Genomic DNA, 13,246 nt, shown 5'->3' on the forward strand with positions numbered 1-13,246 from the left:
GAGAGGGAAGAGGAGGGAGAGCGGCGCCTGGAGGGGAGGCGACGGAGTTGGGTGGAGGGGAGGCAGCCTACCTGGACTTGGCTTTCTTTGCTGCCGGTGCGCTTTCTCCAGCCCCAGCTTGGTGAAGATGCCTACAAGCATGACGGCCAGCACCCCGCACATGATGTAAAGGATCAGGTTGGTCTTGTCCTTCGTGGGGTGGTGCTGGGGGCCGTCCTTGCGCGCGGGGGGCTTGCGGGTGTTGAGCCACAGCGGAATGTCAGAGTCGGTGCAGGTGCTCTGATTCAGTCGCCGCTTCTTAAAATGTGCAGCAGAACCGCAAGTCACAAGTCCCTCAGCAGAAGATGAAGTCGCCCGAGGAACAACTGAACGGCTGGTCCCACTCGTCCCTGATATCGAAGTAGCCCCGGCAGAAGTTCGGCGTGGGCGCTCGGGTGGGGAACGCGTCCCAGACCCCCGCGCCCTCGCTGGCCTCTTCCGAGGCGGCCCCCAGAGCGGCTGCACGCCCCCCTCCGCGCGCCAGCACTACCACGCAGCCCAGCTGAGCCAGCTGCCCGTGCCCCGCTCGCTCCTGCGCCCGGCACACGCGGGCGCACAGCTCGGGGAGGAAGCTGCCGAGGAGCAGCCGGAGGACGCTACGGATCCTGTCTCCCAGCCTGGGCTCGGCCGGCCGCCTCTCCAGGCGCGAAGCTGCCGAGGCTGTTGCCGGGGCTGCGAGCCGCCGCCAGCCGCACAGGCAGGGAGAGGCGCGGGGAGCTCGGTGGTTGGCGGCCCCTGCGCTGGGCTCAGCCCGCGTTCGCCTCCCGGGCGCCGCGCGCAGCGCGCCTAAGGGGAGGGGCCAGGCGGGGAGGAGCGCGCCTGGCGGGGCTGGGGGAGGACGAGTGGGGGCAAGCGCCGGGTGCAGGTCCGGCCCCCTACAGGGAGAGGCGGAGGCCGGAGAGCAGCGGCGAGTGGGTCGCTCCGTGCCTCGCCTAGGCCGAAGGCTCCGGACTAGCCGCCCTGCGATCCCTCTCAGCTCTCCAGCTTGCTAAGTCCCCTGGAGAGAGCCAAGCAACGCTTTTGGTATGAAGAGAGGGCAGGAGGAAAGGGGGAGGGGGCAGGAGGGAACGAGGGGTGGAAAGGTCGCTAGCTCCAGAGAGGCGGGGGCGCGGAAGAGGTGAGTCGGCAGGGCTGGCGGGAGCGAGTTGGGGGGTGGGGCGGGGGTGCAGAGCTGAGCTAGGCTAGCTGGCGGGGAGGAGTGAGCGTCGGCAGCCACTGGGGCTGAAGGCACCGCTCGGGTTTCCCAGCAGGTGGAGGATGTCTGCGGGACCTCCCGCGCCCTCTCCGGGAGGGAGGCGCGGCTCAGACCTGTTCCGGGCGAAGAGGCGGCTCAGCCCCTGGCTTTTTCAGGCGTGAGTGCGCAGGAGCTGCGGTTCGAATCTGCCCTCCAGGGAAGGGGGGATTCGCAGGGGTTAGGTAGGGACAGACTAAGTGGCTTCCACTCCAAGGCAGACTGAGACACAGTCTGATCAGGATCGCCCCTCCAGGGTGCCCGGGCCGTCTCGCCCTTCCCTTCCCCGACTGAGCCCTCTAGCCAGGCGCGCGTCCGGGGTGGTTCTACTCCGTGGGACTTGCCTAGGACCAAGACTGAGCTGGGAAGGCGGGGTGGCAAGCCACTGGCCCCAGGGTAAGGACCCCCGGGGGAGGGCCGTGGGAGGAACTGAAGTCAAAGAAGCCCAGGGGGTAGGAAGAGGCAGCAGACCAGGCCCAGGCAGGGGCACGTCCCACGTCCCGGAAGGTCTTTCCTTGGGACTCTCCCAGGCCCCAGGACCTGCCACTTGTGTCCTTCTAAGACCTCGCGGGGGCGTTCCCTGCGTTCTACAGGAGGGCACACAGCACGCCCAGATCCAGTGCAGCACAAAGCCTGGACACCTAGCCTCAGCCACCCTCCCGCATCTGGAGCTCGCGTGTGGGTCTCTGGAGTCAGCTGGCCCCTTGGTCAAGGAGCTCCCCAGACATCCTCACCCGAGGTGGTGCAGTCCGGCCTTGCTTCCTGGGCTTCCAGCCTCTGGTCCTTGCCCTTCAGCATTTCCAAATCTGCCCTCTCCACTCAGCTGATTCCAGCTGGAATCAGTTGGCCCTCTCTCATTTATCCCACTTCTTTCCTCTGCTTGAGTTTGACTCCAATAGCCCCCAAAACAGGATTTGCACCAAAGCTGCTACACTGAATTTAGATCTCCACAAGCCCCTGTGTTTTTTTTTTTTTTTAAATTGCATTAACTAAGTATACACCTTGCAGTCAGCTCGGCGGTTTGCGGGGAAATGATGTCTCCACCACCCTCCCCTCCACTGGGCTTCAGTCAGGGGCTTCTCCGGGCATTTTCTTGTCTTTTTTTTTTTTTAATTTTTTTTTTCAACGTTTTTTTAAATTTATTTTTGGGACAGAGAGAGACAGAGCATGAACGGGCGAGGGGCAGAGAGAGAGGGAGACACAGAATCGGAAACAGGCTCCAGGCTCCGAGCCATCAGCCCAGAGCCTAATGTGGGGCTCGAACTCACGGACCGGACCGCGAGATCGTGACCTGGCTGAAATCGGACGCTCAACCGACTGCGCCACCCAGGCGCCCCTCTCCGGGCATTTTCAAAGCACCAAAAAGTTGGGCCACCAATAAAATGACATAGTGGGTTCTCTAACCGAAAAAGCATGGTGGGGAGGTGGTTACTGAACTCCTTTGCAAGTTTTCTCAAAATGACAGGGAGTTTGGCTAACTGTGCCTTCTCTTGGAAGAATGTCACCTCCTGTCTTCTGAAAGACTAGCATAGAATGACCCTGTTCCAGCAAAAAATGAACCAGGCTGACACTGACCCAGCATATCCAGGAGTATGCCAGCCCTCGGAGACTCACTGAATCGCGGCCTGTATTATGTCCCAAACCCACCTGGACAAAGTGTGAGATTGTTTAGTCTAAATGCATCAGAGCCATCGGAATGAGGTTCCCAAAATACGGCAGTGTGGCATATGGGTCGACCCACACCCACCACCACTGTGTGAACCTCTACAAACACAAGCATTGGTGTGTGAGAACTAATGATGGCTGACATCTGATGCCTACAATAAACCCACTAAGCTTGTCTTTTCTAAAGTCACCTCCTCACAGATGCTCAAAGCATGCCTAGCACTCCCAGACAATCTGGGAATAGTTGCTAAACCACTGGAGTGACTGATCTCCTGTAACTCTATCTCTAGGTGATACTGCGAGGCCCACACAACAGAGGGAGGGACTGAAGCCCAAAGCGATTAAACCAGATGCCCACAGTAGCGCAGCAAGGGATGCTACACAGTTGGCATTTGACCCAAGAAATGTGACTCCAGGGTCTGTGTTGTAACCATTGCGGGTAGTGCCTGCCTAAAATAGGCCTCCAGATTCCCTGTCCATCTGACATTACATTATGTATTTGGTTTTTGCCTATCTCCGCACATTGAACGGTAAACTCCAGGGCAGAAAGGGGCCTTGAGTCCTGCAGCATCTCCCAGCACCTACAGCAGCAAGAAGCGTGAGAAACACTCAAAAACTATTTATAGGCTGTTTTGGTGAACTTACTAAACTCTTATGCAAGACCCTTGGTGTGAAACCAAGGGAGGAAAGAAATGCAAACAACAGGGACAGACAATGGAGTTTCTGCTGTTAGGACCACACAGAGGGATTGGGATATTTCTAGGCACTAAATCAGAATTGGAAAGGACCCTTCCAGCAGGCCTGCCAAGGTCCAAGAGGCTGAGGCTCAGAGAGGTTAAGGTCTTTGTCCCAAGGTCACATGGTCAGCAAATGGGAAAGCCAGGGCTGGGTGCAGAATGCCAGACTCCTAACCTCTGCTTTCCTGCCTGCCCACCCCCACTGCACCCCACCGAGGCACCTCCCAGCAAGCATCAGGGCTGGGAGCCTAGGACAAGGGCCTGGTAGGAGGATAGGTCACAGACACCTTCCCGCAAGAGTTGGGGTTGTTCAGACACATTTAAATTTGATTTTAAACAAGACAGACAGAACAAAACAAACAAACAGAAAAAAACACCTTCGTGAAAAGAGACAAAATCTAGACAGAAAAGTCCATTTTAGAATCTGTCTCCAATCTGTAAAATATTGCCTGTCACCAGAATATTTGAGTTCGGTCCTCAGGGGAGATTTACTCTGGCTGCTAGTCCAGGCTTTACTTAACAGAGACTGCCCCCTGTTTGTCACAAGGAGAGTGCAGGGAGCCTGCTTGGGAAAGAAGCCAACCTGATAGAAGGACCCTTTGTGGCTTATTTGCCAGATCCCAAACTTTAAACCTGCTATCTCTGTGAACGTCAACCAAACCAAATTCCCTTGCTGTTCCCGCCTGGAACATTGCCCACACCCGTTTCCCAAGCCTTTGAAAAATATGTACAAGAAGGGGGGAATCAGGTTCATTTTCCTCTCTAAAGGAAGAAAGCCACTTTCCTCTGGGTATGTCAACTCAGTAAATAGAGTCACTGCCTCCTAATAGAAGTGTGATTATTGACAACATGTCCCCATTTAGAACATGTGGTTGAGAAAGCATTTCTGTAAGGGATCCCGGTGGGGAGGGGTGCGGGGTGTGTGTGTGTGTGTGTGTGTGTGTGTGTGTGGGGGGGGGGATGGTGGTGGTTATTCACTTCCTAATTGAAACACCTGTCAAGTTCATAGAAGATGAAAAATCATCATCAAAGACCACCCCCACCACTACCCAAATGAATTCCTGCAAATGTGTTGAAATTAACATGCAGCTCTTCAGGAAACTGCTTTCTATGAAAGAGATGATGACATTATTATTTACAACACAGGCACTTTTAGTATCTAAGGAAGAATCTCGTTGGCTCTAGGCTTAATTATGTCAGTCTGCAGCACAATTTGCAAGGAACCTGCAACCATACTCCCCAATAATTAAGGGGAAGGACCGATGTTACAAAGGAGGTTTGCTCACCAGGACTCGGAGCCCACATCAGTCTATATGCAACTCCACAAATTAGACTCTCTGTGTTGTGGCCCTCACCGGAAGGCATTGATTCTTAATAGTCCTCATCGGGTGACTCTTAGGGTTTCAAAAAGGTTTCTTAGCAACTGTTAGCCTTGCAAAAAAGAAAAGAGATGACACACAAGCTGTTGGTTGCAAACCTTAAGAGCTGCCTGGGGGCTGGGGGAGATCAAAACTGGACCCCCATATACAGAGGGCAAGGAGAGACCAAAGGAGGAGGCAGATGTCTCCAGATGGGTGGATGGTGGGGGTAATAAGCAAGGGAACTTACAAGGCCTGCCCTGGGCCCTGCAAGGCAAGTGGATCTCTCCACCTGCCTGCCAGAATCTTACAAGTTTATATTACACACAACCCGCAATAGGGGTCAGTAGTATATCGCCCAGATGGTCTCAGCAGCACTTTCTCTCTCAAGGCTGCATCCTTGAAGCAGACTCCTGGTGCCAGAACAGTGTTTGGAATATACATTGCAAGGATAGGGGAGGGGATGAGGAGCCTCCGATTGCCCACCGCCAGCTCAGGGGTCAACTGAAGGTCATGTCCCCTCGATGACTTTCTCCAACAGAAGCCAAAATGTGGCCAGCACCTTGCCGTGCTGGGGCAACACGCTGGTTTGATATATTTTATTCTCTTGTTCTGAAAAGAGAAAGGAAACTACAAGAGAAGTGAAGTGGGTCTAAATTTTGGTTCCCCCAGACTACAAGTAGTAGGTGAGATGCTTTTTGGTGGTACCCAAACATGTTTGTAAATAATTTTATATTTATTGCTAATGTGTGTCAGAAAAAATTAATGACACATCGAACACTTGGCTTCAGGGGAAAAACATTTAAGGTGCACATCAATTTAAAGTCCATTTAAGAAGAATAATAAATACATTATAGTATTTATTAATAAAGTAAAAATGCAGAAAATAAGATGAAGTGTCTTGTGTTTAGGAAACGTGGGTTTTGGTATGAGGACAGGGTTTCTCAGCTTCAATGCTATCCACATTTTTTTTTTAATGTTTATGTATTTATTTTTGAGAGTGAGACAGAGCGTGAGCAGAGCAGGGACAGAGAGAGAGAGAGAGAGGAAGACACAGAATCTGAAGCAGGCTCCAGCTTCTGAGCTGTCAGCCCTGACCCAGATGAGTGGCTCAGACTGGAGGACCGTGAGAACCTGACCTGAGCCAAGGTCAGTAGCTTAACCGGCTGAGCCACCCAGGTGCCCCAATGCTATTGACATTTTGGAGTGGATCATTCTGTGATGGGGGGAGCTGATGTGGGGGGCTGTCCTGTGCATCGTAGAAGGTTCAGAGGCATCTCTGGACTCTACCCACTAGATGCCAGTAGCACCTCCCAGTTGCCACAACCAAACACAGGTGATGAGCAGACATTGCGAAATCAGTTGAGAACCGCCCCATGTTTAAATCCTAGTTCTTTCTGTATGAGGTTTATGACCTCAAATGAGTCGCTTAACCTCTCTAAGCCTCAGTTTCCCCACCTATAAGATGTGGATATGAATGGGTCTTTCCCGGGACACCTGGGTGACTCTTTCGGCTAAGCCTCTCTGACTCTTGATTTTAGCTCAGATCATGATCTCATGGTTGGTGAGTTCAAGCCCCATGTTGGGCTCCACGCTGACACCGAGGAGCCTAGTTGGAATTCATTCTCTCTCTCTGCCCCTCCCCCATGCGCTTGCTTGCTCTCTCTGTCTCTCTCTCTCTCAATAAATAAATAAATAAATAAATACTTTAAAAAAAGAATGGTGCTTTCCCCAGGAATATTACAAACACTCCATATCTTGCATAGAGCGCTTAGCACAGTGAAATGGAACTTTGGCAGTGTTTAGTAAACAGTCATTCTTACGACAGGAAACCTAAAGGAGACTAGCAGGTGGTAGGCGCTGCGCTGAGTCCTGGGGAGACAGAAGGCTGAGACAACATCCTTGCTCTCCAGGATCTCAGATCTCCAGGACAAGATAGAATATAGAGGCAGGGCAAGCTTCCTGGGCATGCAGTCTGGACAGCCTTACAGCAACCCATGCTCAGGAGGGCCCCATGCTTCGCCTGCTGCTCTGCCATTGTCGTGAAACTCTTAAATGATTTCTCAACACGGGGCCTCACCAATTCTGCAGCGAGTCCTCTATGTAAGGGATGCAACTCTGGAAAAATGAGGGGTCAAGCATTTGGGAACTTACAGGGGGATGCTTTGCTCCGCCTACACAGGCAAAGGCATCTCTTAAAGTGTTGACATCAAATCAGTCCTAGCTTACATGTATGTAAGCATTCTCAGCAATGTAGCAAGAAGAATTTTTTTTTTAAGTAGGCTTTATGCCTAGTGTGGAGTCAAATGCTGGTCTTGAACTCACAACCCTGAGATCAAGACCTGAGCTGAGATCAAGTTTAACCAACGGAGCCACCCAGGCACCCCACCGCAGGAAGAATTTTGGTAGATTCTCTTTAAAAATAGTTTTCGCGGTGCCTGGGTGATTCAGTCGGTTAAGTATCCAACTCCTGATCTCGGCTCAGGGTATGATCTCACAATTCCTGAGATCAAGCCCCATGTGGGGCTCTGAGCTGACAGTGTGGAGCCCACTTGGGATTATCTCTTTCCCTATCTTTCTGACCCCCCACCAAAATAAATAAATAAACTAAAAAAAAACCCAGGTAGTTGTCAAATGTCAGTCCCAAGAACTATATTGAAGTTTTCCATAGTTAAGTTTCCACTGGTCCATAGAAAATTGAAAAAAATTATGGTTGATGAAATAGATATTCTATAAGTAGCTCTTTTAAAGGTTGTATACTCTATTTGTGTAACAATCACTTTCTAAACTATGTTAGTCTTGTGTGTGTGTGTGTGTGTGTGTGTGTGTGTAAATATTTCTTACCAGAGAAAAAATGGTAAACTTATCATGCCTAATCTTTGGTCATTTTACTATAGACGAAATATCAGAGTCTGGGATGACTAATGTGAGAATCTCACAGTAGGTTTAGTTCATAAGTCAAGTGGTAGTTTGAGGCAATTCTCTGAATAATTTAAGTCCCTCCAACTGTGCTGTGAAACCAAAATAGGATTTAGGGTCATTCATTTTCCAGCTAGCTACATTGGCTAAAATGTGAGGTGTATCCATAGGAATCAGCTATGGCTGGATGCAAACCACACAACTCCCAGGACCCATGTCTCTCCGAATAGCCTGCTTGAAATTCATTCTCTCCCTCTGCCCCTCCCCCATGCACTTGCTTGCTCTTTCTGTCTCTCTCAATAAATAAATAAATAAATAAATAAATAAATAAATAAATACTTTAAAAAAAGAATGGTGCTTTCCCCAGGAATATTACAAACACTCCATATCTTTTTTTTTTTTTGTCCTTTGCTACATTATTTTTTTTTTAATATATGAAATTTACTGTCAAATTGGTTTCCATACAACACCCAGTGCTCATCCCAAAAGGTGCCCTCCTCAATACCCATCACCCACCCTGCCCTCCCTCCCACCCCCCATCAATCCTCAGTTTGTTCTCAGTTTTTAACAGTCTCTTATGCTTTGGTTCTCTCCCACTCTAACCTCTTTTTTTTTTTTCTTCCCCTCCCCATGGGTTTCTGTTACGTTTCTCAGGATCCACATAAGAGTGAAACCATATGGTATCTGTCTTTCTCTCTATGGCTTATTTCACTTAGCATCACACTCTCCAGTTCCATCCACATTGCTACAAAAGGCCATATTTCATTCTTTCTCATTGCCACGTAGTATTCCATTGTGTATATAAACCACAATTTCTTTATCCATTCATCAGTTGATGGACATTTAGGCTTTTTCCATAATTTGGCTCTTGTTGAGAGTGCTGCTATAAACATTGGGGTACAAGTGCCCCTATGCATCAGTACTCCTGTATCCCTTGGATAAATTCCTAGCAGTGCTATTGCTGGGTCATAGGGTAGGTCTATTTTTAATTTTTTGAGGAACCTCCACACTGCTTTCCAGAGCGGATGCACCAATTTGCATTCCCACCAACAGTGCAAGAGGGTTCCCGTTTCTCCACATCCTCGCCAGCATCTATAGTCTCCTGATTTCTTCATTTTGGCCACTCTGACTGGAGTGAGGTGATATCTGAGTGTGGTTTTGATTTGTATTTCCCTGATAAGGAGCGACGTTGAACATCTTTTCATGTGCCTGTTGGCCATCCGGATGTCTTCTTTAGAGAAGTGTCTATTCATGTTTTCCGCCCATTTCTTCACTGGGTTATTTGTTTTTTGGGTGTTGAGTTTGGTGAGCTCTTTATAGATTTTGGATACTAGCCCTTTGTCCGATATGTCATTTGCAAATATCTTTTCCCATTCCGTTGGTTGCCTTTTAGTTTTGTTGGTTGTTTCCTTTGCTGTGCAGAAGCTTTTTATCTTCATAAGGTCCCAGTAATTCACTTTTGCTTTTAATTCCCTTGCCTTTGGGGATGTGTCGAGTAAGAGATTGCTACGGCTGAGGTCAGAGAGGTCTTTTCCTGCTTTCTCCTCTAAGGTTTTGATGGTTTCCTGTCTCCATTTTGAGTTTATTTTTGTGAATGGTGTGAGAAAGTGGTCTAGTTTCAACCTTCTGCATGTTGCTGTCCAGTTCTCCCAGCACCATTTGTTAAAGAGACTGTCTTTTTTCCATTGGATGTTCTTTCCTGCTTTGTCAAAGATGAGTTGGCCATACGTTTGTGGGTCTAGTTCTGGGGTTTCTATTCTATTCCATTGGTCTATGTGTCTGTTTTTATGCCAATACCATGCTGTCTTGATGATGACAGCTTTGTAGTAGAGGCTAAAGTCTGGGATTGTGATGCCTCCTGCTTTGGTCTTCTTCTTCAAAATTACTTTGGCTATTCGGGGCCTTTTGTGGTTCCATATGAATTTTAGGATTGCTTGTTCTAGTTTCGAGAAGAATGCTGGTGCAATTTTGATTGGGATTGCATTGAATGTGTAGATAGCTTTGGGTAGTATTGACATTTTGACAATATTTATTCTTCCAATCCATGAGCAGGGAATGTCTTTCCATTTCTTTATATCTTCTTCAATTACCTGCATAAGCTTTCTATAGTTTTCAGCATACAGATCTTTTACATCTTTGGTTAGATTTATTCCTAGGTATTTTATGCTTCTTGGTGCAATTGTGAATGGGATCAGTTTCTTTATTTGTCTTTCTGTTGCTTCATTGTTAGTGTATAAGAATGCAACTGATTTCTGTACGTTGATTTTGTATCCTGCAACTTTGCTGAATTCATGTATCAGTTCTAGCAGACTTCTGGTGGAGTCTACTGGATTTTCCATGTATAATATCATGTCATCTGCAAAAAGCGAAAGCTTGACTTCATCTTTGCCAATTTTGATGCCTTTGATTTCCTTTTGTTGTCTGATTGCTGATGCTAGAACTTCCAGCAGTATGTTAAACAACAGCGGTGAAACAGTGGGCATCCCTGTCGTGTTCCTGATCTCAGGGAAAAAGCTCTCAGTTTTTCCCCGTTGAGGATGATGTTAGCTGTGGGCTTTTCATAAATGGCTTTTATGATCTTTAAGTATGTTCCTTCTATCCCGACTTTCTCAAGCGTTTTTATTAAGAAAGGGTGCTGGATTTTGTCAAAGGCCTTTTCTGCATCGATTGACAGGATCATATGGTTCTTCTCTTTTTTTTTGTTAATGTGATGTATCATGTTGATCGATTTGCGAATGTTGAACCAGCCCTGCATCCCAGGAATGAATCCCACTTGATCATGGTGAATAATTCTTTTTATATGCTGTTGAATTCGATTTGCTAGTATCTTATTGAGAATTTTTGCATCCATATTCATCAGGGATATTGGCCTGTAGTTCTCTTTTTTTACTGGGTCTCTATCTGGTTTAGGAATCAAAGTAATACTGGCTTCATAGAATGAGTCTGGAAGTTTTCCTTCCCTTTCTATTTCTTGGAATAGCTTGAGAAGGATAGGTATTATCTCTGCTTTAAACGTCTGGTAGAACTCCCCTGGGAAGCCATCTGGTCCTGGACTCTTATTTGTTGGGAGATTTTTGATAACCGATTCAATGTCTTCGCTGGTTATGGGTCTGTTCAAGCTTTCTATTTCCTCCTGATTGAGTTTTGGAAGAGTGTGGGTGTTTAGGAATTTGTCCATTTCTTCCAGGTTGTCCAATTTGTTGGCATATAATTTTTCATGGTATTCCCTGATAATTGTTTGTATCTCTGAGGGATTGGTTGTAATAATTCCATTTTCATTCATGATTTTATCTATTTGGGTCATCTCCCTTTTCTTTTTGAGAAGCCTGGCTAGAGGTTTGTCAATTTTGTTTATTTTTTCAAAAAACCAACTCTTGGTTTCGTTGATCTGCTCTACAGTTTTTTTAGATTCTATATTGTTTATTTCTGCTCTGATGTTTATTATTTCTCTTCTTCTGCTGGGTTTAGGCTGCCTTTGCTGTTCTGCTTCTATTTCCTTTAGGTGTGCTGTTAGATTTTGTATTTGGGATTTTTCTTGTTTCTTGAGATAGGCCTGGATTGCAATGTATTTTCCTCTCAGGACTGCCTTCGCTGCGTCCCAAAGCGTTTGGATTGTTGTATTTTCATTTTTGTTTGTTTCCATATATTTTTTAATTTCTTCTCTAATTGCCTGGTTGACCCACTCATTCGTTAGTAGGGTGTTCTTTAACCTCCATGCTTTTGGAGGTTTTCCAGACTTTTTCCTGTGGTTGATTTCAAGCTTCATAGCATTGTGGTCTGAAAGTACGCATGGTATAATTTCAATTCTTGTAAACTTATGAAGGGCTGTTTTTTGACCCAGTATATGATCTATCTTGGAGAGTGTTCCATGTGCACTCGAGAAGAAAGTATATTCTGTTGCTTTGGGATGCAGAGTTCTAAATATATCTGTCAAGTCCATCTGATCCAATGTATCATTCAGGGCCCTTGTTTCTTTATTGACTGTGTGTCTAGATGATCTATCCATTTCTGTAAGTGGGGTGTTAAAGTCCCCTGCAATGACCACATTCTTATCAATAAGGTTGCTTATGTTTATGAGTAATTGTTTTATATATTTGGGGGCTCCGGTATTCGGCGCATAGACATTTATAATTGTTAGCTCTTCCTGATGGATAGACCCTGTAATTATTATATAATGCCCTTGTTCATCTCTTGTTACAGCCTTTAATTTAAAGTCTAGTTTGTCTGATATAAGTATGGCTACTCCAGCTTTCTTTTGGCTTCCAGTAGCATGATAAATAGTTCTCCATCCCCTCACTCTCAATCTAAAGGTGTCCTCAGATCTAAAATGAGTCTCTTGTAGACAGCCAATAGATGGGTCTTGTTTTTTTATCCATTCTGATACCCTATGTCTTTTGGTTGGCGCATTTAGTCCATTTACATTCAGTGTTATTAGAGAAAGATACGGGTTTAGAGTCATTGTGATGTCTGTATGTTTTATGCTTGTAGTGATGTCTCTGGTACTTTGTCTCACAGGATCCCCCTTAGGATCTCTTGTAGAGCTGGTTTAGTGGTGACAAATTCCTTCAGTTTTTGTTTGTTTAGGAAGACCTTTATCTCTCCCTCTATTCTAAATGACAGACTTGCTGGATAAAGGATTCTCGGCTGCATATTTTTTCTGTTTAGCACACTGAAGATATCGTGCCAAGCCTTTCTGGCCTGCCAAGTTTCAAAGGAGAGATCAGTCACGAGTCTTATAGGTCTCCCTTTATATGTGAGGGCACGTTTATCCCTTGCTGCTTTCAGAATTTTCTCTTTATCCTTGTATTTTGCCAGTTTCACTATGATATGTCGTGCAGAAGATCGATTCAAGTTATGTCTGAAGGGAGTTCTCTGTGCCTCTTGGATTTCAATGCCTTTTTCCTTCCCCAGTTCAGGGAAGTTCTCAGCTATAATTTCTTCAAGTACCCCTTCAGCCCCTTTCCCTCTCTCTTCCTCCTCTGGGATACCAATTATGCGTATATTATTTCTTTTTAGTGTATCACTTAGTTCTCTAATTTTCCCCTCATACTCCTGGATTTGTTTATCTCTCTTTCTCTCAGCTTCCTCTTTTTCCATAACTTTATCTTCTAGTTCACCTATTCTCTCCTCTGCCTCTTCAATCTGAGCTGTCGTCATTTCCATTTTGTTTTGCATTTCGTTTAAAGCGCTTTTCAGCTCCTCGTGACTGTTCCTTAGTCCCTTGATCTCTGTGGCAAGAGATTCTCTGCTGTCCTGTATACCGTTTTCAAGCCCAGCGATTAATTTTATGACTATTA

General features: G+C 46.7%; 1 protein-coding gene across 1 annotated transcript in view; it reads right to left on the reverse strand.

Annotated features, from left to right (window-relative positions):
- Positions 1 to 2,068, reverse strand: part of LOC109261234 (uncharacterized) — a 99,934-nt gene extending 97,866 nt beyond the window's left edge. The window contains 4 exon segments of the mRNA XM_053896703.1: positions 72 to 303; positions 305 to 1,027; positions 1,109 to 1,347; positions 2,005 to 2,068. Of these exon segments, the coding sequence (XP_053752678.1) occupies positions 72 to 303; positions 305 to 1,027; positions 1,109 to 1,347; positions 2,005 to 2,068 (1,258 nt within the window).
- Positions 2,069 to 13,246: the final 11,178 nt, after the last annotated feature.

The sequence above is a fragment of the Panthera pardus genome, unplaced genomic scaffold, assembly GCF_024362965.1.
Source record: "Panthera pardus isolate Hobbes unplaced genomic scaffold, ASM2436296v1 HiC_scaffold_8, whole genome shotgun sequence".
Lineage (NCBI taxonomy): Eukaryota > Metazoa > Chordata > Mammalia > Carnivora > Felidae > Panthera > Panthera pardus.